Genomic DNA, 22,063 nt, shown 5'->3' with positions numbered 1-22,063 from the left:
TAGGGCAGAATGTCCCTTTTGAATCAGGTCATGGTAGTTGATGCTTCAAAAGTGCTATATAAAGGGTTTTCTTTAAAAAACAAAAGAAGGTAAGAAGTGAAATATGCTATTAGTTGGTGACAGCTAAAAACTTTAAACAATGGTGTGACTGACAGTAGCTGTTATGGGATGTAAAACCTACGGTCGCATAGCACCGTCGAAAACATTCTGAGAACAGTAAAGATGACTATCTGTGGAAAAAAGAATTATTGTGTGTGTGTGTGTGTGTGTGTGTGTGTGTGTGTGTGTGTGTGTGTGTGTGTGTGTGTGTGTGTGTGTGTGTGTGTGTGTGTGTGTGTGTGTGTGTGTGTGTGTCGAAAATATAGAGCATCTGACAACATTTACCACATTTTCCACAGACTAAAGTTATTTACCACCACTGTTTGTTTTCCCAAACTACTGTGTGAGGTAGGTGTGTGTGTGTGTGTGTGTGTGTGTGTGTGTGTGTGTGTGTGTGTGTGTGTGTGTGTGCGTGTGAGGTGTGTGTTAGTTGCACAGGCCTTTTCTCATATCTCAGTGACAGCTTCCCCTGAACAAGGTCAGACCTTTTATATGTCTGTATTTTTCTACTTTAAAAAAAAAAGGAATTTCCTGCCCTCTTAAAAATGTCTTTATCTTTCTCACCATTGCTTCACTTCCTGTCTGGCAGACTCAACCACAGTGGCAAGATGAGAAAAAGTTATGACAAAGAATCTGTGAGAGTTTACAGATTGTGTGTGGGTACCTGTTGGGTGACAGAAGCTAGTAATTGTGAGGGAAATTACCTTCTTAACTGCAGTATATCACTCCAGTATGGCGTCCAGCTGTGCCATATGTTTCAAATACAAGCCTACAAACTGTAAAGGCTTTCAATAAATCAAGATTTTCATTTTCTTTCCATTAGAATAATATATTACAGTGCCAGTTCATAAAAGTGTGTGACTCATTCCATATTAGCAAAATCAATACACATTCACACACAGTTTAATTACAAAATAAGAGCTGATTTATTTAGATTGTGTAACGGATGTCAACTTCAGATCATAACTTTTCATAATTGTATCAGGTTCCTCCCGCAGTAGCTTGTAATAATCGGGTTCCTGCCTCCCAGTCCTGCTCCAGTTTCCAGGCTTTGGAGCTCTCCTCAGCTCTCTGACTCACATCTCTGAGGTTTTGGCCAACAAAACGGATGGGTCACTTTTTAAACTGCGTCAAGCTAGACGCAAACAGCTGGTACAACGCCGGTAGTCCTAAAATCAGACATATGAAATAAAAGATCATATGTAATAAGAGTGAATATTCATTACTGAGATGATGTCCTCAATATAATATGTTTGCATTTTAACAGCATGTCTTGTTCCTGTTAAAAAAAAAAGAGAGAGAAAAAAGAAGGCATTTGGTTGAACTGCAGGGAAGTATTTGCACGATTAGTCGATTAGTCAATGGACAATAATCAAGCTTTCAATCAAAACTTTCTGGTTTCAGCTTCTCAGATGTGAGGATTTGTTGTTTTTCTTTACCACATGTGACAGTAAATAAAAAATCTTCAGGTTTTAGGCTGTTAAAATAGATTATGGACAAAACAATTAAAGCTACCCTTAACTTTGTTACATTTTTACACATTTTTTTATTTAGGTTAAACTGCTATTAATAAGGTAATGGCACTGCAGGGACATACAGTAGGAAGGAGGAGGGGTTGTTGCTGTTCCAGTTTTTTCAAAGTGCTGTGTGAAATGCAAGAAAGGTAAGAGTCGCTTTAAACAACTAATTAAGAAAATAATCATCAGATGAATCGATGATGAAAATATTAGTTGCAACTCTAATTATACTTCTATTTGACTATAAAGGCTTTAAATGTCAAACGATGCAAGTGTTTTTGATTGAGGATATGTTATTTTAAACTATCCTCAATCAAATCTCTTTTAACATGTTAACTGTTGTTTGAATTGTCTGTTATGTTCTTTATTCTTTTATAAAACACTCACTAAGCTGCATTTAATGTAGGTCTATGGAATACGCTATGGATGTATTTAAATGGCGTTGCCACATTGTAAGCTGTATAACTTTTGCCATACTGAAATTGATAGTATATTGACAGCAAATCTAATTGTTTCTGGAGGCTGTAAAAGTTTTTAAATCATTTATTATGAAAATGCAAACCGGAATCCACGTTGTAAATGCGTGTGTGTTGTCGCTGGTCACTTGTTGAGCGGCGTGCACACACAGGAAATAACGCAGTACTGTTATCTCATTGTCTGTCACCAGAGGAGGAGGACACACTTTTTAATGACTGTGAATCATTTTAACCAGAAACACCTGCATTGAACAGGATCTTTTCATTTTTCTCCAGTGTGTGTGTGTTGGGTTTTTTTAACGCCCAAACAGGCTCAACTTGATCCGCACTGAGAACCTCCAAAGCGCACATCACAAGTAGTCGTCATCATGTCTGAAGAGGCTCCAACTCAGCAGCAACCACCTGAGCAGGAGAAGAAGGCTGATGAACCCCCTCCAGATGCGCCGCAGGAGTCATGCAGCAGCAGCAGCAGCCCCCCCGCAGCCGAGGAAAAGACCATCCCCTGCCGTGCTCTGGTCCTGACGGGTTATGGAGGCTATGACAAAGTGAAGCTGCAGGTGAAAGCACTGAGCCAACCTCAGCTGCAGGCAGGAGAGGTGCTGATACGCGTCAAGGCGTGCGGGCTCAACTTCGCCGAGCTGCTGTGCAGACAGGGGCTGTACGAGCTGCTCCCTGCCCCGCCTGTCACGATGGGGATGGAGTGCTCCGGGATCATTGAAGCAGTCGGGGAGGAGGTGACGGATAGAAAAGTGAGTACACAGGCCTGTTGAATGCTCAGTCACACCCACAAATAAATGTGCCACTATATACCCTTTGATAAGTGCCCAATCATGTGTTCCTTAGATGGTAAATATGGAGTTTCAGTTCAGCATCAAACCAGCTCAGTGTTAATGTGAAAGTGTGCTTTATCCTTAGTAGTGGTAGTGGAAAATCTGTATCCTAGTGGTCCTCAGTGGCACATGGATTCTGGTTTCTGGACAAGACAAGACGTAAACTTTTCCAAACAGAACACCAGATTATTTCTCTTACTATAGTTTTGCCTTTCTCAGTAGACTAAGAAGAAAAGAAAAAAACTCTCACAGAAAACCAGAAGGAAAGTGTATTAATAAGTTCCTCTTACTTATTTTGCCTACGAGTGAAGAAAAGCTTTCAAAACAGACTAAAACCTCCATATCACATGCATTTTGTTAAATATGCTGGATGAAAAAACTAAAACACTCCATATTTAACGTAATGTAGTCTTTTACATGAAAAACCCTGCAGAAAAGAGAAAGAGGCTATCTGTCCTGTAGATTCTAGTGTTATGAATAGCTGCAGTGTGTTTGATTTACAGTGTGTGCTTGAAAGTGTTTTTACATTCTTCCCGCCCGCACAAGACTACATTTACCCTCTAAAAGTAAAGTGCGTTCCAGAGGTCAAGTTTCATTAAGTTTTAGTTTATGAAAGTCAGATGAAAAGGTGTACAGTATTTATGTGTCTGTGGGTTTTTTTCAACATGTCCACTCCACTCCCTGCCAGCTCCTCTTAATTCATTAACCCTTTTCTTCCAGTATCTGCCAGGATTCAAGAGCCTTTAGTTAATGTTTTTATGACATTTCTGTTTTTGTTGGAGGTCAGACTGAGTTGAGATTGACTGGTGGTCACATCTGGTATTGTCAGTTGTGAGTGCTTGTGGTTATTGCTTATGCTTGAATCTGTTATTTTGGTGTGAGAGATGTCCAAATTTCTCGCTAATGTTTAAATGTGGTTCAAAGTTTTGCCAGTCTATTTTAAAACCCAAAGATGGTTCCCCTAATGAGCAATGACAGAGGTTTTCCTTGCTGTTATCAGTCATCCTGTTCAAACATCCTCTTCTAATGGTCTTTCAGTGTAAGTGATGGCGGCTAAAATCCACAATGTGTCCACACAGTAATTTAGTGCGAAAATGCCTTTAAAAGCTTATCTGATGTTTACACGAGGCATAAACCACCTGAGTTAGTCATATCAAGTGGATATCTGAGACATATTTAGCATCACATTCCCACTTTGTGTTTCCTCAGACAGTGTTTCTCTGTATAGCTGCAGTGGAAGTATAGTAACAAAAAGAGAGAAAGAGAAATATCTACTTGATTTTACAATTTGAACAGCTGAAGCTTCATATTACCTTGAGATAAACTTTTACTTATATTTTTGCATGGAAGGAGGATTGTGGATTGTGTCCCCCGTTACTTACATTGTCTGTGCATTATGAATGGATCTTCTAATGGTCTGTATGAACAGGAGGAATGAAGAAGAAACAAAAGAAAAAAAAGTATCAATGTTCAGCTTGATACAGGCTTGTTATCCTGTCCTTTAAATGCATTTACTTCTGAATGCATCTGGGTGATTCTTACAGTATCCGTTGTTCACAGCTGCTTTATACTATTTGAGACGCTTCTCCTCCAGGCAGCAGGACTGATATGTTGAGAAATCTGCACCTCCTGATTTGATTTGAGGAGTGCCAGAGCACAGTGTCATTACGCATGGCTGTTCACTGTGCTTACTTTCATTAAATCACCTGCAGATGACACCAGGCATCACACACACACACACACACACACACACACACACATACACACCTCTAAACCATCAGACTGGTCCCTTATAATTCGATATTCTTTTTATTTTTCAGTGCTTCATGTTTTATTCTTGAAATGCATGATGGTGTAAACACTGCTGTGTTAAATTCTGTGATGTGTTGTGACAGTTTACAGCATGACTACAGTAGAATAAAGAGATTTGATCCTATAAACAGCTTCCTAAGGGTTAGGCTTTAACTTTTTTTTTTTAAATTATTTATTTTGGTACCACTTTCTGCTGACACACCCTTTATGATGGGCTTGTGAGCATTAAAGCTTAATAAATCTTTTGCAAACATTAATAAGCATATTTTTTGGGTTGCCTGGTTGTGAAACAATTAAAAGGTTTTCACTGTCTCTGATAAGTCATCAGGCCTGCAGTTATATTTCATGTCATTAATTAAAATAATTAAAGCTTGCAGTTATAAACGCTGATAAACTATTACATGGATTTTGTCATGCTACCCTTTTCCAGGAGTTGTTTTCCTTAAGTATTAGATAAAACAAAATATGATGGTATAGAACGTGGCTACCCAAAAATTATACTTATTATTATTAATTATACTTGCTTATGAATGATTTAGCATTAATTAAGCCAAAATTAATGCTTATAAACCCTCTATCTAGAAAGTGGTACCTTTATCGCCATTGTACAAATTGATCATACTTAATTACTTATGAATTATTAAGCATTATGTAAGCAGTGTCACAGCTCCCGTCAATCAGATTTATTTGTCTTTATGGTCAACCACTTAATTTTCCTGCCTCCCCTAGTCTGATGTCCTGGTGCCACCTATTGTGTTTATCTCTTACCACATATCAAAGATGAAACCACAGTGACTGATTGCAAGTGGCATAAAGTCACATTTCTGTGAATGCCAACCAGTGTTTCCTTGTAAGCTGAGATTTTTAGGCTTGCACGGTTGGCACAAAGAATAAAAGCAGCTAATGATTTATTTTTTTACGCTCTCACTGTTGGTCTCCAAAAACCAAAGTTAGTAGCTGGAGTCACTTGTGCTCTGCGTGCTTACATCCATGCATTCCAGGGCACACTCATACATTTTCTGCTTTGTCATTAGGTTGATCTCATCAGCACATGATTCCTGGCAGAACTTCCCTTATTTTTCTCTAAATATTTGATCCTTTGCATGGAACAAAGAGGCATTTTGTTTTTAGGTCCAAATATGTTTAATCCATGACCTTCCATCTCTGCCTCTGTTTTTCATGGGAGATGATAAATACAGGGAGCTTTGCACAAGTGCATTCACAGGTGCACCACCTGGCTCATATTCAGTGAAGTTCAGTCAGCTGTGTGCTTGTTTCATCCTGGATGTTTATTGCCAGTTTTCACTCCCATATGCAACTATATCCAGTGTGAACCATATTAGGCACTAACATGAGAAGAAACAACCATGTATAATGTAAGCAACTTTTTATCTAACTCATCTGTCAGACTGAGTAATTAAAAGATGTACTGACAGGAAGATAGGTGCTCAGAAAGAATGAACAGGCCTGAATTTGGGGGTCAGACATCAGCCTTTCTGCCATATGTGTCTTTTCTTTATTATTTGAAGTCCAATCCCTCAGTGTCACTTTGGAATTTCCCTCTTCTTCCTCCCCAATTTACCAAACTCCTATCTCACCCTCTCTCCATTTTCGAGAGCAAGAATTCTTTAGGGGGAGTGATGCGTTCAAGTTTAGATCGGGCCAGACTGAGTTGGGCTGGGCCGGATCAGCGAGGCTTCATCAGATAAGGAAATAAACAGAAGGGTGTGGCTGTTTTATTAGACTGTGTAGGATGGCTTGCAGAGAGGGTACCCCTGTATAAAATGCATTGACAGTCCCATCATTATATGTTTGGCACCTTGATTGACACTTTTAATGATGGGAGCAATCATTTCTGTTTGACTGGTTTAACTAGTCACCATCTGTTCTGCGAATAAGCTCTTAAATCAACCTAATGTGTAATAAAAGGATGTGCAGCAATGTGTTTTGTTTTGTGGTTAATTCAGGGCACACTGTGTGGTCTACAGTGTTTTTATATTCACATTCACAAAAACAACACTTCTATTGTGTTTGCTTGACAGTGATAATTAAATATGTGCTTAAAAGAGGCAGCAAAAAGTGACACGTCTCACACTTTGCTTGCTCACATGAGATTCCCAACGACTGATTCAAGTCGATTCAAGTTTTCCAGGAACTGAGGTCAGCCTTTTTGTAATTTGACTATCATGCGTTATTAGAGTTCATCCAGTGGGGAGGTTGAGAAACCAAGCGTTGAGAAATTGTATTATTGTATTGACACCCACCCCCCCCCAAAAACAGCAAGTCATCTGAGGTGGAAGTCACCAAAACTGAGGTTATCTCACTTCAGCAGAGTAATGCAAAATGGTCTAGGGTTAGTGTTTGTCTCTGCAAGGCTTTTTATGTGTTTGTGTGTGTTTGTTTCCAGATATTTGTGTGTGTGTCAGCTGTCTATTGTCATAGGCTTGTGCACAGCAGGAAGTGGGTGTGGCTCAGAGCTGCTGAAGCTGTTACAGCAGGAAGCAGTGTAGCATTCCTGTGCCCTTCACTTTTTTTGGCAGGTTTCACAATGCCAGTGATACTTTGACAGCAGTCTGTCTTTGTGTGTGTGTGTGGAGGGGGGGAAGCAGCATACAAAGCACATAAAGCAGGAACAGCATTTCCCAGAAGCCCCCCTTGTATGTGCCTAAAGAGTCACATGTTCAGACTTATGCAGCAGGTTTTGTTAAATCCTCTTTAAATATGTTTAACATGTTTTGAGCTGGTTGTGTGAAAGTCATGGCTCAGGATAAAGTTTCTGAACTCATGTCACACATTTAGTCTTGTACTGCAGAAAGTCCATATGAGAGACCTGCCTGTACAAATAAGTAATTCACACCCAGCAACCAAAGCAACCTTGAAATTGTATTTCAGTTAGAGCTGAAACAATTAATCAGTAGAAAGAAAATTAATCTGCAAATAGTATTATTTTAAGAAATTGTAGCTGGTTCTGACATCTTAAATATGAGGATTTGCTGCATTTCTCAGATATAGATATATGTCTAATATAGGACAGTAAATTAAATATATGTGGGTTTTAAACAGAGTGTATATAAATTCCCATATGTTGAGGAAAAGACCAGAAGAGCATTTGTGAGGTCAAGATTTAAAGATAATGGATTGCAGAAAGAGGGAAAAATAGTATTATTAGTAGTATTATTTTAACCTGTAAGTATTATTTTAATCTGTAAGAGTAACACAGCATGACATCAACATTATGTAAATTAATGATAAATAACAGGCTCAATGACAAGCCATTAGAAAGACCTTCTTATGTAGCACAGTTCTATCAAAATCTATATACATCGGCTAATTGAGTTGCCATTGTGTATGAAATGCACTATATAAATAAAACTGCCTTGCTTTGCCTAATAAAGGACCTAACAAAAGATTCTGTCTTAGGTCAATTAAAGCAAAATGTTAAGAAAGTAGACAAGGATTTCATAGAGGATGACCAAAGCTTACTTGAAAGAACTGTTTGTTTAAGCAAGGAACAGATAACCAATTACCAATGATGAGTTAACAGCTGAGTTTTATAAAACATTCAGTACAGCGCTTCAAGTAATAGATATTGATTCATTAAGAGAATACTAGGTTGTTTAATCTATAATATAGATAATGTTAATGTATTTGGATTTTAATTTAAGTGTAGTTACTTGTCAAATATCACAGGAAATGACCTGCTGTTGCTCTGCAAGGATGAATGTGGGCTGTAGAGTAAAGTCTGGCCCACACGTCATTTAACATCAAAGGTACACCAGATGACTTCCTGCCTGTTTGACCTCAATTTGCCGTTTGATGCCACCGGATGAACTATGGAGAAAAAAACCCATCTATATCTTACAGTCGAGAAATTGAGCTGATGAAAGATTCAGTTCTCTTTCTTATGTCTGCACACCTGCTTTATACTGTTTCCTTCAGAACCTCAAAGCAGCTATAATCAATATTTTAATATTAATGGTAATGAAAGCAGAACCTAGAATTTGTGGTGTCATGCGGTCATTTTTTTTTAAATTGGGGGCAGTTTCATAATTCAAAAGTGACAGACAGACCTGTTTTTACTGACACTATTTAGCTTATGACTAACAAAAAAAAACAAAAGCAATAGAAGCTCCTCTGACCTGTTTTTTAGGCTGCATAAAAGATCTAAAAAAAACCCATTGTATGCTACCTCTGGAGCATTTAGCTGTCATTGACTCTGTGTTTTTGTACTTTTTGTGTTTCTGGACTCTCTGTATTTGAGAGTTTTTGTTGTTTGTTGCAGATGGGCGAGGTTGAAGTGTTATGTATTTGGGTTATGTTTCATATGTGTTCTGCTATGGTTTTATATGTGTCAGTTTACTGGGAAGAGGATTGGTGTTGTGGTTTGCTGTTACTGCATTTTTTCCTCAATCATGATTTTGTCACCTTTGCCCACACACCCACACACCTGCCCTGTATCAGCTTCATCAGCTCTGCACTGATCCCAATATCTCCCCCAACAAATCTGCCATCTCTTTAGATCCTTTGTTTTGTTCATATCTGTTCAGTTTGTTCAGCCCAGCCCAGCTCAGCATTCAGTTTCGTTTTTGACCTGTTGTTCATCAGCCCTGCTTCTCTTATGGTCCCTGCATTTGGGTCTACATGCTCTGTTTCTTCCATAACATTAGCTGCTAGAGTGCCAGATATTTCTCTCAGGAGTTAGTGGATACTAAAAACAAAGCTCTAAGGTGATCAGAAATACAACTCCAAATGAATGGCAATTATGCTACGTAATCTGCTGATGTGCAGATAGAGTAGAAGGTGATAATGTTGCAGTATTTTCTTAGGTTTGAAATGTCAGTTCACACAAAGTTCAACATGGTTTCTCAGTTACCTTCAGTGGGATCTAGCCACAGGGATAGCTTCATTTTCTGATTACTGTCTTTTGAGATTTCTGCCTCCACCCTTACACAATGGAATAATGAATGAGATCATGTTTTTTGGCATTTGTAATAATTTTGGTAAGTGTAAGGAGTACGATCTCCTATATTGAACTGATGTCAAAAAACACTGACTTCTGCCAGTGAGAACTACTTATTTCAGACATGTGACACACCAATGTTTCCCTCTCTTCCTCTCTCCACCCTTACCTCCCTCAGGTGGGTGATCGTGTCATCACTATGGGCAAGAGTGGCATGTGGCAGGAATTGGTTGTCGTGTCCGCTGACCGCACCTTCCCGATGCCCGAGCAGATGAGTTTTGAGGAGGGTGCTGCTCTTCCTGTTAACTACTTGACTGCCTACATGATGCTGTTTGAGATGGCTGGCGTTAGGCCGGGCAAGAGCGTTCTTATCCACATGGCAGCAGGTAAGATGATTTTGACAGCTTAAGTGCTTTCACTCTTCCACAACTAACAGTTATTTTCATTATCAATTAATCGGACAATTACTGTTTAAATGAATCCATTGTTATGTTGATAAAATGTTTGAACATACTGAAATATATCAGTCACATTTCCCTGTGTCCGACCTAGATGATGTCATCAAATGCCTTGTTTTGTTTGGACAGTCCAAAACCCAAAAATACGCAGTTTACAATAATATAAACCAAAGAAAAGCAGCAAATCCTCACACTGGAGAAGCTGGAACCAGACATTTTTAGTTTATTTTTGATTGACACATCAACTAATCCACTAATTGCTGCAGCTCTAGTTTAGTCAAAATACATTAAATCAGTGGTGTCCTACACATTGATGAGGAAACAAATAGTGTAGTGCAATATCTTAGGTTCATCAGTGTTAGTTAAAACATGACAATTTAACAATGAGGTGCATAATTCCCGGAATTAACAACAACAAGTTAAAGTGGGCATATTGTGCACATTTCACAGCTATATGCTTGTTGTTGTGAGCTCTACTAGAATATATTTACATGATGTACAGTTAATAAAGTTTTAAAATAGAAGCAAAGCACATTAAGTAATTACTTTTGGTATTTCACCACCTACAGTACAAAGTGTTCACAGGAAAGTGGCTGCTGAAAGTAGTCTAGCTCCAAACATATGATAACCACAAAATATTCGTATATGGGGACAAAACATTTCAATCATCCAACTTCTGAGAAGCATGAAAAGAGTAAAGAACACATGGACGGAGTGCAAACTGTTGATAACAGGCACAGGCAGAAATCCAGTTGCCCTCTTGATAAGCGGCAGGACAAATAGAATGAAAACAGCATCGAGTACTATGTAATATTTTTCTGTTGGCCTTTGACAAAGTGAAACATGCACATCCATGTACGTTCATATGAGGATATTGCTTTTTTCAATTTTAATGTCAGGTGAACCTGCATTATGCACAACATCGCACATGTAAGCAGAAATTCAGTGGAAATTTGAAGGCAGATTAATCTTGGGGTGTGCTCTTTGATGAATCAGAAGACATTACCAAAAAAAGGAAAATCGTGTACAATGTGTCTTAGTTTACCTCAGATTATCTTGCATTGATAGATTTGGGTGTGAATCAAACTGCACCGGACATAGTGGATGATTAAGTTGGACTCTTTGTGCACAGATGGAACTGCAGTCAACATTGGAGTTAACAATGGGGTCGTACCCAAATTTTGTCAAGGACTCCCTTGTGCATATTCTGTGCACTGCCCAAACCTTGGAGAACTGCATCAAGCTAGCTGATCACATGGTTCCATAATGGGAGACATTTCATCGCTCCATTGTCAAGTTGCTTTTATTTACAGAAAGGGGAGTGCAAAAAGAAAAAAGCAACTAAAGAATATATGCAATGAGAGTCACAGGGCCTTTGAAAAACTAGGAACATTTCCCAATATTAGATGGTTTGCAGCTGGTTTCAACAAGCTGATTTGACTATTTCTAAATGCAAAGATAAGCTCATTGTAGCTATTGAGCAGCTGACACTTCTGCTTGACATTGAAGGCAAGTACAGGAAACAATGCTGACAGGAACATGGTGATGTCTAATTCATACATTTAAAAGCAGATATGAATCTCCTCAAGTTAAGTGATCAGTTTTTAACTCTTGATCCTTGAATTTGGTCTCAAGAAATGCAAGATCTCCACAGTTTTGGCAACACAACGCATAGTTACATCCCCCAGAAATATGAGGCCAGCTTGTCTGTTGACAGAGACTCACTGTGGGAAAATTGATGCATTTAAAAGCAGACAGGAAAACGTTTGGCTGCCTCCTCTTTAAGACAAACAAGCCAGATAGTTACTCCAACATTCAGAAAGTCCTTTTGTTGTCCCTTGCCCTTGAGCAGTGCTGCATGTGAATATAATAAAAAGCAAGTACAGATCCCACCTGTCGTTACTCTCACATTTCATCCCTGCTGCATATCCACTTGTCTAAAATGACAACAGAGACATTTGATGTAAACAGCGAGGCTCTGTCTAAACCTGGGAGAAAGAAGTAGGTCAACATCATCATCTAGCATGACTGATGGAAGGAAGATAGTGAGTAGAGCAATCAGGAGAGTAATGATGACGACAGCTGCTCCCATGAGAACCAGACCATAAAACTTATGTGCACCCCTGATAATATGACCCCTTTAAAAACTCTAATTTCCCAGAAAAAATATCAATACATTAATCGAGATAGTAAATAATTGTTAGTTATAGCCCTACTGTGGTTTAGGGTTCAAATTATTTTGAGAAATGAATACAAATTTGGATTTTTATCATGATTTCATCCCTTCAAGCTAGATTAGTGGTTTCCAGCATATTGTATGGTTGGACAGGCAGTCTCCCCCATGATTTCACTGTGAAGGACAACAAACCCGACAAACAACCTCCCCCAGTCTCCTGGGTAACCTGTGAAGAGTCGGTTCACTAATCAGTTCTCTGAATGCACCCGCATTTCTGTGCTGAAAAATTATCAACCGAGAGACCATTGGTCAGAGGTTAGGATATGTTGAGTGGGTGTGTGTATGTGGTGTGTGTGTAAAACACAGACATGGTCTCTTAACAGCTTATTCATAAAATGGCAAACAGGATCATTATCAGGCTTGGTTGCTTTGGCAACACTTGACATTTCAAAAAGGTGGTCCAACTCTGTGAAATACAAATATTTCCAGTTTACTGTAGAGGACTGTTTGTCCAGGTGTTCAAATAACCAACGTCCAGATATTATTCTGTGCAAGAAGAAAAGCAACATACTCCCACATTTTCTCTTCAAAATGATTGAGCCTGTAAGATAAAGAACAGAAATTGATAAATCGTCCTAAAGGTTCCTCTGAATATGCAGTTTGGAAATGTGTTAGAGGTGTGTTAGAGGACTTATTCGATTGTGGTGGACACAGACAATCACAGCTTTTAACAGCTTAAAATTTCTGTTGGGACAACCTGCTCAGTCAGTAACATAAAATACAATCGTACATACTATACCATGAATATGATGCATTACACTCTCTCTAGTTGTGTATATGTGGTCATGTCTAGGCAAGAATTAACTCTCCATGTGTAACAAAACTCTGGTCTGCAGCTCTGTGAGGCTTTACTTATGCTTTGAGCAAAAATGCTAATATCAATATTGTCACAATGCAATGCTTACTTGTTTAACAGGTATAATGTTTACTATGCTCATTATCTTAGTTTTTAGTATTTTAGGATGTTAACATTTGCTAATTAGCATTGATGGGATGGCGTTAGTTTTCAAAGTAAACAAAGTTTAATTTTGACCTGTTGGTGGAGGTAGATGAAAGTGATTTAAAGTTGAGATGCAATGAAAAATACCTTTTTAACCCTTTTAGATCATATTCCTAGTCATATTGTGCATGTGTTTAACCTTATATGCCAAAATTCCTTTTCTTTGTATTCTTATATCAAAATCCAAGCAAATATGATGTGTGCTTAGTGCTTACACAGAGCCAACCAATTTCAACCAATAAGCCTGACATCTAGAGCTAAGATTAATTATAACACACCCACTTTTCAATGTTCAAACCAAATTGTCCAACAATCCCATTTTTTAGGCAAATTCCCTCCATAAAAAAATCTGGTAGCTCTAGAGGAAAAGTCAAGGGATCACCAAACTTTGGGATGCATCCTCTGAGGAGAGGAAATGTCTGTAAATCTCATAGCAATCCATCCAACACTTGTTAGGATATTTCAGTCTGGACCAAAATAGTGGACTGACCAACCATCCCACCAGCATGGCTAAAAAGCAGTTAATATTAATGTGAGGTTTTTTTTGTTTGTGCTGTATTAGCAAACATGCTATATTTTAATTAGCTATCACTCCCATTAGCCAATTTGACATTTCACTCCCATTCAGAAACAAGATGGCTCCCTAGATTTAATTTAAGATTTCCTGATTCAGCATTACCCTCACCCCACATTTAAACTTGAAGATGAGTGTCACACCATCAGATGCTCCTCACATGAGAAAGAGAACATAACAAAAACTTTCAGACACACAGCAAAACCTTTTCCAGTCAAGAGAAAATGCAGTTCTTGTATATTCAGTGTTGAGTGGGCGGCTGTCAGCTGACCTGAATGAATCAGCCAGATGAGGTCAGGGTGAAGAAGAGGGCAGGAAGGATTACTGGTGAGCCTGCACATCCAGGCAGCCGTCATTTTGAAATTATCCTTTTTCTGGACAACAACACGAGACGATAAAAACCTGAAAGCAGTGTTTGCTATTTTAGCTGTTTCTTTGCTCTGAGGTTCCAACCACCCTAAAATCAAATCACCAGCCATGTTTGTTATGGCATCATTTTTAGCTGTGCTAGTGGCTAATGGTTGTATGGAGGGCAATGCTAGTCCACCATTTTGTTCCAGATAGAAATACCTCAACAAATTATGGATGGACTAACCCTAACCCTAACCCTAACCTAAGGACCTAACCCTAACCCTAACCCTAACCATGACACCTGGATGATGAATCCTAATGACACTGTTGATGCCCAGAGTCTTCCTCAAAGGCCATCAGGTTATTATCCAGGATTTTAGTTTATGGCCAAATACCTGCAAATCTAATGAGGTTCCCATTAGTTTCAGCTGTTAAGTGTTAATTGGTAGATGTTAGCATGCTAATACAATCACTGTTTCTATCTTTATTTATGGATTCAAAATGGTTCAAAATGTTGTCTCCTAGTGAAATACAGTGGGCTGATTTAGTTGAGTTGGTATTCAGGTCGAACTCTTGTCAAACATTGATTGTTAATACCATGCTTTTATAAATCCAACTCCTTTACTGAAGGTTTTGTGTCTCAGTTTTCTACAAAATACATGAAAAACTCTCAATCAACCAGCTTTTAAGCATTTTTTGACCCTGCAGGCACATTATTTAAACGTGAAATAATAAGATAAGATAAGATTGTATTCAATTTGTCTCTGTTGACTTCAAGTAAATTGTAAATTCTTTACTTCCTAGATGCAATCCGTTATGTTATTATAGGTGCTCTTTGAAACCACCATAAGCAAGCTGTAGTTGTGTGTGTGTGTGTGTCACAGCTAGTAGCTTATTTAATGATTAAATATATCAGAACAACAAAGTGCTTCCACAGTACTTCAGTGTTAACAAGTAGATGTTTTACAGGGAGAGATGTTAGACAGAGCGTGAAAAGCTATGCTGTAGCAAGTTAAACACCTGCGGTTCTCATTCCTGTTTGTGCTACTGTCTGCACATCTGTAGGTGGTGTGGGTATTGCTACTACCCAGCTGTGCCAGACTGTGCAAGATGTGACCGTTTTTGGCACAGCATCTGCCTCTAAACATGAGACCATTGCCCAAGGTGGAGTAACTCACCCCATTGACTACCGCACCAAAGACTACGTGGAGGAAATACGCAAAATCAGCCCAAAAGGTGACCAAAGACTTGTGCTGTGCTGCATAAAATATTCTTTCTCCCTTAGCTTTCTTCACCCGCCAGGGGATTTTATATTGTCATATTCCATATTAACAAGATTTCTATGTCTTTTTTCTAAATATCAAGTTGATATGGAGACATCAAATTTTCTTCTGTCTCTGCAGGAGTGGACATAGTCCTCGACCCACTTGGTGGCTCAGACACTCAAAAAGGATTCAGTCTGTTGAAACCTCTGGGAACACTGATAGTATTTGGTAAGTCACACCAAATATCTCAAGCATTCATTGACTTTATCATTACATGTCTGTAGCTTTAATTGTTACTTTAGTTTGTATGTCCGATAATTGAAAGTAGTATTTATTGTATTTTCAACTTTATTACATGTTTGTATTAATTGCATTACTTGTATTAATGTTTGTGCTAGTTGCTAAATCTGAGGTAATACATCTCTTCTCTTTGTATGTGATTGATGGATTTAAGCACATAATTTCTGACAAATAAATGTAATAAACTAAACTAATTGTCATTCATTACAATTAGAATATGAATTTTTGATCATTTAGAGTCATAATTTTCATATATATAAATAATTCAAATCCATTCTAACCAGGTTTTTTTCCAACTGTTATGTTCAAACTGGAATAGTGACAAAAAAATGAGTGTGCTGTTGATAGAGATCTCTGGACAGTTTTAAAAACAGATTTTGGTTGGTATTGTATCACAAAATGGACAAATACAATGATTACTTGTATACTAAGTGACTATTTAAATACAATTAATAAATTGTATGAAATTGGGACGTAGCTTAATTAAACGTGATATTTTCATCATTGTCTGCTCTACTGTTCGTCACTCCAGGTGCAGCCAATTGTGTGACAGGCCAGAAGAAGAACTTGTTGGCCATGGCAAAGACCTGGTACAACCAGCTGTCTCTCACAACCCTGAAACTGATGCAGTCTAACAAGGCCGTCTGTGGCTTCCACCTGGGTTACATCTCTGATGAGCAGCTCATCAGCAGGACTATGTTCACGCTGCTGGAGCTCTACAGTCAGGGAAAGATCAAGCCCCGTATCGACTCAAGCTACCACTTTGAGGAGGTTAGTTTGAACATGTTTTAGATCTAAAATGTGAAATAAAATGATGAGCACGGTTTTGATTTTTAGTGTTCTCATCAATTAAAGGCCAAACTGTAAAGAAATGTCTTTAAAGAGGAAAAGAAAGAAAATTATAGTAGATATCTTGCTGATTTGCCACACACATACAGCTTGCATTTAGTTTCTTTTTCTGCCATGAATTAGATTTAAAGAGATGTATTCATATCTGTACATGGGAATGTCAAACTATTTCTCTTTGGTTTTAATACAAAAACAAGGACATAATGGGTTTTTTGAGCTGCACAAAAAGATGAGTCTGTATCTGCTGTGGGAGTAAAGACAGGAGATCCACCGAGGCTTCTTCTGCGTCACAACCTAAAAAAAAAAAATGGTGTTTTCCTCCTTTCCATTACTCATGTGCTGTGGTGGGTGAAAAAAAGCTCGACCCCTGCACCAGATGAGATTGTACTTAAGGGCTGTTGCTAGGTGACTAGATTGTTGCCGTGGCATCCACGACTTTGGGTATCTGTGTTTTGAGTTCCTCTGGCTGGCTTCAAGGATAGATATGAGTTGGATTGAAGACACCCTGGCTGTATGTCTGCGAGCAGGAAACAGATAATAGCTAAGGCAGGAAATAAAAGGAAGTGCAGGTGACTTGGGGCATAGATACCCATTGTTTCATTAATCTTCCTCCAAATGTTGGCTGATCGGTCATTAGTGCATGCGCATATAGTTACTGAAAAACAGGCCCAACTAAGATCATCTTTTTTTATTTTGCTATTATGACCTGGATACGCTGCTGATTTGGATTGGGTTCATTTATAGATGTACAAAACACATTAAATTATAATGATTGCATGTTTAAGTTAAAATACGTGTTTCTAACATGATCTTAGGAAGATGAAAAGCGAGACAGACAAAACATATTACATAAAATGAAACAATAAAAATTTTAAACAATAAAAAGTACAAGTTACATCAGTACACACTAACCCAAAAATAGTTATCCACACCAACATGTTATAAATACAACAATAAAAAAGGCTGTTATCGTTCCAAATGATGATGTTTAATGTTAAAGGGGTCCTCCAAAATAACAAACCTACAGAGAATTACAAGCAGACTCCTCTGTTCCCCTCAGCTTGACAGAGTGTTTTAGCAACTTTCAGCTGATTGTTTTGCTTTTACAGTCCACGTCTTACCTGCTTCATTTTACTCTCAGTAACCTTGATTTAGGCTGCAGCAGGCACCAGTTTTAAGCTAAAAAGCTCTGATAAACTAAAGCTAGTTTAATGCTTGACGCAGTTTCCCTGGCACGAGGGTGTGCCCAAAAATGTCATTTGACTCAAGTGCAAAGGCTCTACAAGCTGCCGTGGCACCTGGTCATGCACCTCTGGATTTTGTTACCAGGTGCGTGCTGTGAGCAAGTAGGTCTATCTGTGTAGCATGCCCTTATGGTGACAACATTGGGAGGGTGTTTTGTAGTAAAGTGGATCTGTAGACTGCAGATAGACCCTTCTTGCATGCGGAAATAGCTGAAATGCATTTCCTCACTGATAACATTGGCATCACAATACAACTATATTCCCAATCGAGACATCTGTCTGCATGTAAGACAGGCAAATCATCTCCTCGTATATCGCCTTTGTAGTTGTAATAGCCATAAGTACATACATCCTTCCTCAGCAACGATAAGTTCCAAGGCAGTGTATTTAGCCATGAGCGAGTATAAACAAGACTTTACTGTACACTGCCTACTCATTACTAAATGGCAGAAAGACAAAGTTAGTGACCAGCTGGTGAACATTTATTAGTGGAAGAGCTAGATATGTCCCTCAGGAGTGAATGAAGACCAAAAATAGACAAAATATTAGAGTGACTTTAGTCAAGTGGACACAAACAACACTCCAAAATTAATGCTAATGCTGCTCTGTGTTTGTTGAATGTGTAAATAAGCAACTGTTTGTGTTCAATCCAACACCTTTGACCTGACCACTAATATAACACATTTTCTGTTGTTCCCCTCTAAGCAGCTTTACAGCAGCCAAAGAGTTTTTTTGTTTTTTTTACAGGGTTTGGAGATTGATTTAGAGTTTTTAGAATTGGACATAACAGAGATCTAACAGTATCTGTTTTTGTCAGAAAAACACCATCTGTAAACATCCACTGTGCTCCTGTCTTTTCACAGGTGGCTGATGCCATGAAACGCATGCATGAACGCCAAAATATTGGGAAAGTCATCCTTCTTCCTGAACCCAAGAAGGTGGAAGAGAAGCCAAAGTCCAACCCTGAGCCCGAGGAAAATGTGGAAAAAACTGACGCTGCCGTCGACGAGAAGAAAGAAGAGGCCAAAGAGGAAGTTAAAGCAGAGAAGGATTGAGTAAGAGAGTTTATTCGGATGGTATTTTCAACCGCTTCCTCATTGAGGTTCTCCATTATTCCATTGTCCAAAAAAAAAAAAAGAAGAAAAGCAAGATGCGATGAATTCTTCGATTTTGTCATTACCTTCAAATGTTTCTGAAAATTTGTTGTGCAATATACGGCTATAGTATAGTGTCTATGTTGGGAACACTTGTGTTTTAAGTCAAAATGGAATGTAATCTGTTACGTTATAGCTTCAAAATGATATATTCTGATCACAGACCTGACAACAGCTCTACTTGTTCATTAAATGTCTCAGAGAAAAAAGATATCTGCGTTTTTCTTTAATTGGTATCATTCCTGCAATCTGGGAAAAAGAAATGATGTATAAAGGATGTAATCAGAATACATTACTGAGCTGTTGTAGATAATAAAATTTGAGTAATTAGTAACTGCAGTTTATCCAATAATGTACTGTAATTGAACCACCCAAGCCTGTTTTATCAGTGTAAGACTTGTTAGAAATAGCAGTAGTGATATAATTACTCAAAGTTTTAAGTGAAGATTGTGATGCACTACTCAAAAAAAAAAGGCGTTGTAGTTGTAACATTACTTTATATCTTTGTGGAAAAGCCAGGTGAGTATTCTATTGTAGTATAATTGTGTGTGTGTGTGTGGTTTCCTCACATTTGTGCCAAATTTAAAGCCAGCTTTCACCACTGCCGTCAAGCCAACTGTGAATAACAATTAGCGGGACTTTCCCTAGCCTTGGCAATCACTCTTGGCTTTTTCTTCCAAAACAATGTCTTGCTGAACTTGAGTTGAAAACTGTTTGGAACGCCATGCGAAGGCGGGTATTCTCGCTTCGATGTTGTCCTGTGATTTAGCTGCTTCTTAAGTGTTTTTATTGCATCATCAAATCAAAATGAGCAGTGCCAAGTTTACAGAACTACAGTATGTGTTCAACATTTTTGAGGGAAATCTGGGATGATGCCGTGCTTTCACGTCAGCCGTTTTTTCTTATCATTATTATCACCGTTATAATGCACTTAAACTTTGTATTTTATATGTTCAATACATATTCATTATTAAACATTCATTTTCATTTCTTGCATATATGTTTCTTTGGATGGATGACCTCAAATAGCAGAGTTTGGGCTCAGCTATTCAGATGTTTTGTCCATCTGTGGGTGTAATTCAATGCTGTGACGTAGAAGACGCCACTGAGACACAAGAGAGAGACTTTTTCCTCCATCCACACCACACCAGCTCCTCACATTCCTCTCCCCACCCTCTCAGTCCTGCCTTTTGTCAGTATCTGAAGCTGGCCTCTCTCAAAACCCTCTCCCTCTTCAGCTTACTTTGTTTTGATATATAAAAACATACTAGTAACAATATTTCACAGATAATGCTTTGTTATTTACACTTGTGACATTTTTTTTCTTTGCCACTTGGAGAAGTATTGTTAAGCTTGGCTGGGTTTCCTTCTCCTAGTATGCAGTAAGATCTGATGTGGAGTTTGAGTGGGAACTGGAGTCTCATTGTGCTTGTGCAAACTTAATTTTCCCACAAACTCCCAGTGTGATTTACTGTGTGAGTCATTTTATTTCAAGAATAATTACTTTCTTTTGGGTTGTTGTACTGCTTATTTCTTAAACTCACATGCCATGTGTTGTGCCTGATGTTTGCCAGATGTTTCCAACTTACTACTGAATTAACCAAAGTGTAGAGGAGTTTCACTAATGAAAATGTATATGAGCTTTAGCAGTAGTAGATAATCATTTGCTGAAGACACTGCAGCCTACCAACTTATTATGAAAATATATCTATAATGCTTAAAGATGAATTCAAACATCTGGGAATGTAGAAGCATAACTTGTTTTGTGCTTTTTGCGCCAAAATATTTGTAACAATCAAAAACTGTTGTCTAAACTTACATATTTGAGAAAAGTGTCATGTGTACAATGATAATTTGACAAGTGATAGTGTGTGTTCATGTGTAAGAGAGACATCTGGTGGTCAGTGGAAAATTGTGCCTTTTTAATTAGTCATAAATGTTATCCACAAGGTTGCCTGTGAACAAAATATGCTGTTGCCTGCCTTGTTAAACATGATAATATCATGAAATAAAGTGGTTTCCATCAATGAATTCTCCTAATCAGAATCAGACATTGTCCTTGATTAAGGATAGCCTTTAATAGGAAAAATCCACCAAATAAAAATAAATTATTTAACCATGTATATCTATGAAAACCAACACAAACTACATACTCATTTACTTACAAAAGTCTTAAACATTATCATAGTTATTGGAATATATTTGTAATAATGGTTAATCAGTTTGTAAGACATCTGCTCATGATAAACAGTAATTGCATTTAATTGCGATATAACGGATAAGAGTATAACTATTATATGTGCTGAATGTAGTGAAAGTATGTTGTTCTAATTTGCAGGATGTTATGCTCCAAAGTGTTTTTATGTCTTAATAAGAAGAAAAGATTCAAGGTGTTACTAATGGTCTTTTTTTGTCATTTTTATGCACACTTAATGCACACCTGCATAGGCCTTCTATGGTTATCTGTGTTTATGTGGCACTAACCTGTTTGTAATATTAAAGTGTTTTCACACATCTTCCTCTAAGCTTGTGAGTTACTGAATTGATTCCATGACGCTTTAAAGGACACTGTGTATTTGATGATTTTTACTGACCTTCACCGGTAGCCATAACGACACTGTCAGGTAACGGCAAATCCTGTGTGTCAAAACTGTGTGTCGTGAACAAATGTTTGTTAATTGTCTCTTACAAGCTTCACTTATGATTAGGTGCAGTCAACCTGCTTGAATCAATTTTAAGAAATCAGAGCCAAGAAAAGCCAAAAGCCACAGGTGGTTAAAATTTAAAAAATGTAAACTCACCACTACTTGTAAGAGAAATATTAGTACTGGATCTGCAAACAGTTTGTATTTGCTGACTGATATCCTGACAAACATGGACACCAGCAGGGGTCCTCAGCTGGTCATGTGTGAAGGCAGTGTGAGCACTGAAACTGCTG

The 22,063-nt window shown here is 38.1% G+C and overlaps 1 protein-coding gene across 2 annotated transcripts; it reads left to right on the top strand.

Annotated features, from left to right (window-relative positions):
* The first annotated feature begins 2,332 nt into the window (after positions 1-2,332).
* On the top strand, positions 2,333-20,980 carry LOC128380873 (synaptic vesicle membrane protein VAT-1 homolog). 2 transcript variants are annotated; one of them, XM_053340748.1, is made up of 7 exons: positions 2,333-2,841; positions 9,873-10,080; positions 15,379-15,549; positions 15,717-15,806; positions 16,411-16,649; positions 18,835-19,026; positions 20,158-20,980. In XM_053340748.1, the coding sequence occupies exons 1-6, from the start codon at positions 2,461-2,463 to the stop codon at positions 19,024-19,026; spliced, it is 1,281 nt and encodes a 426-aa protein (XP_053196723.1). In that variant the 5' UTR covers positions 2,333-2,460; the 3' UTR covers positions 20,158-20,980. The 2 variants fall into 2 exon arrangements, with proteins under 2 accessions (XP_053196723.1, XP_053196722.1); XM_053340747.1 differs by having other exon boundaries at positions 20,155-20,980.
* The last annotated feature ends 1,083 nt before the right edge of the window (positions 20,981-22,063 follow it).

Source organism: Scomber japonicus, chromosome 20, assembly GCF_027409825.1.
Source record: "Scomber japonicus isolate fScoJap1 chromosome 20, fScoJap1.pri, whole genome shotgun sequence".
Classification (NCBI taxonomy): domain Eukaryota; kingdom Metazoa; phylum Chordata; class Actinopteri; order Scombriformes; family Scombridae; genus Scomber; species Scomber japonicus.
The sequence above is the reverse complement of the archived record's forward strand: the minus strand, read 5'-3'. Positions and strand labels throughout refer to the sequence as shown.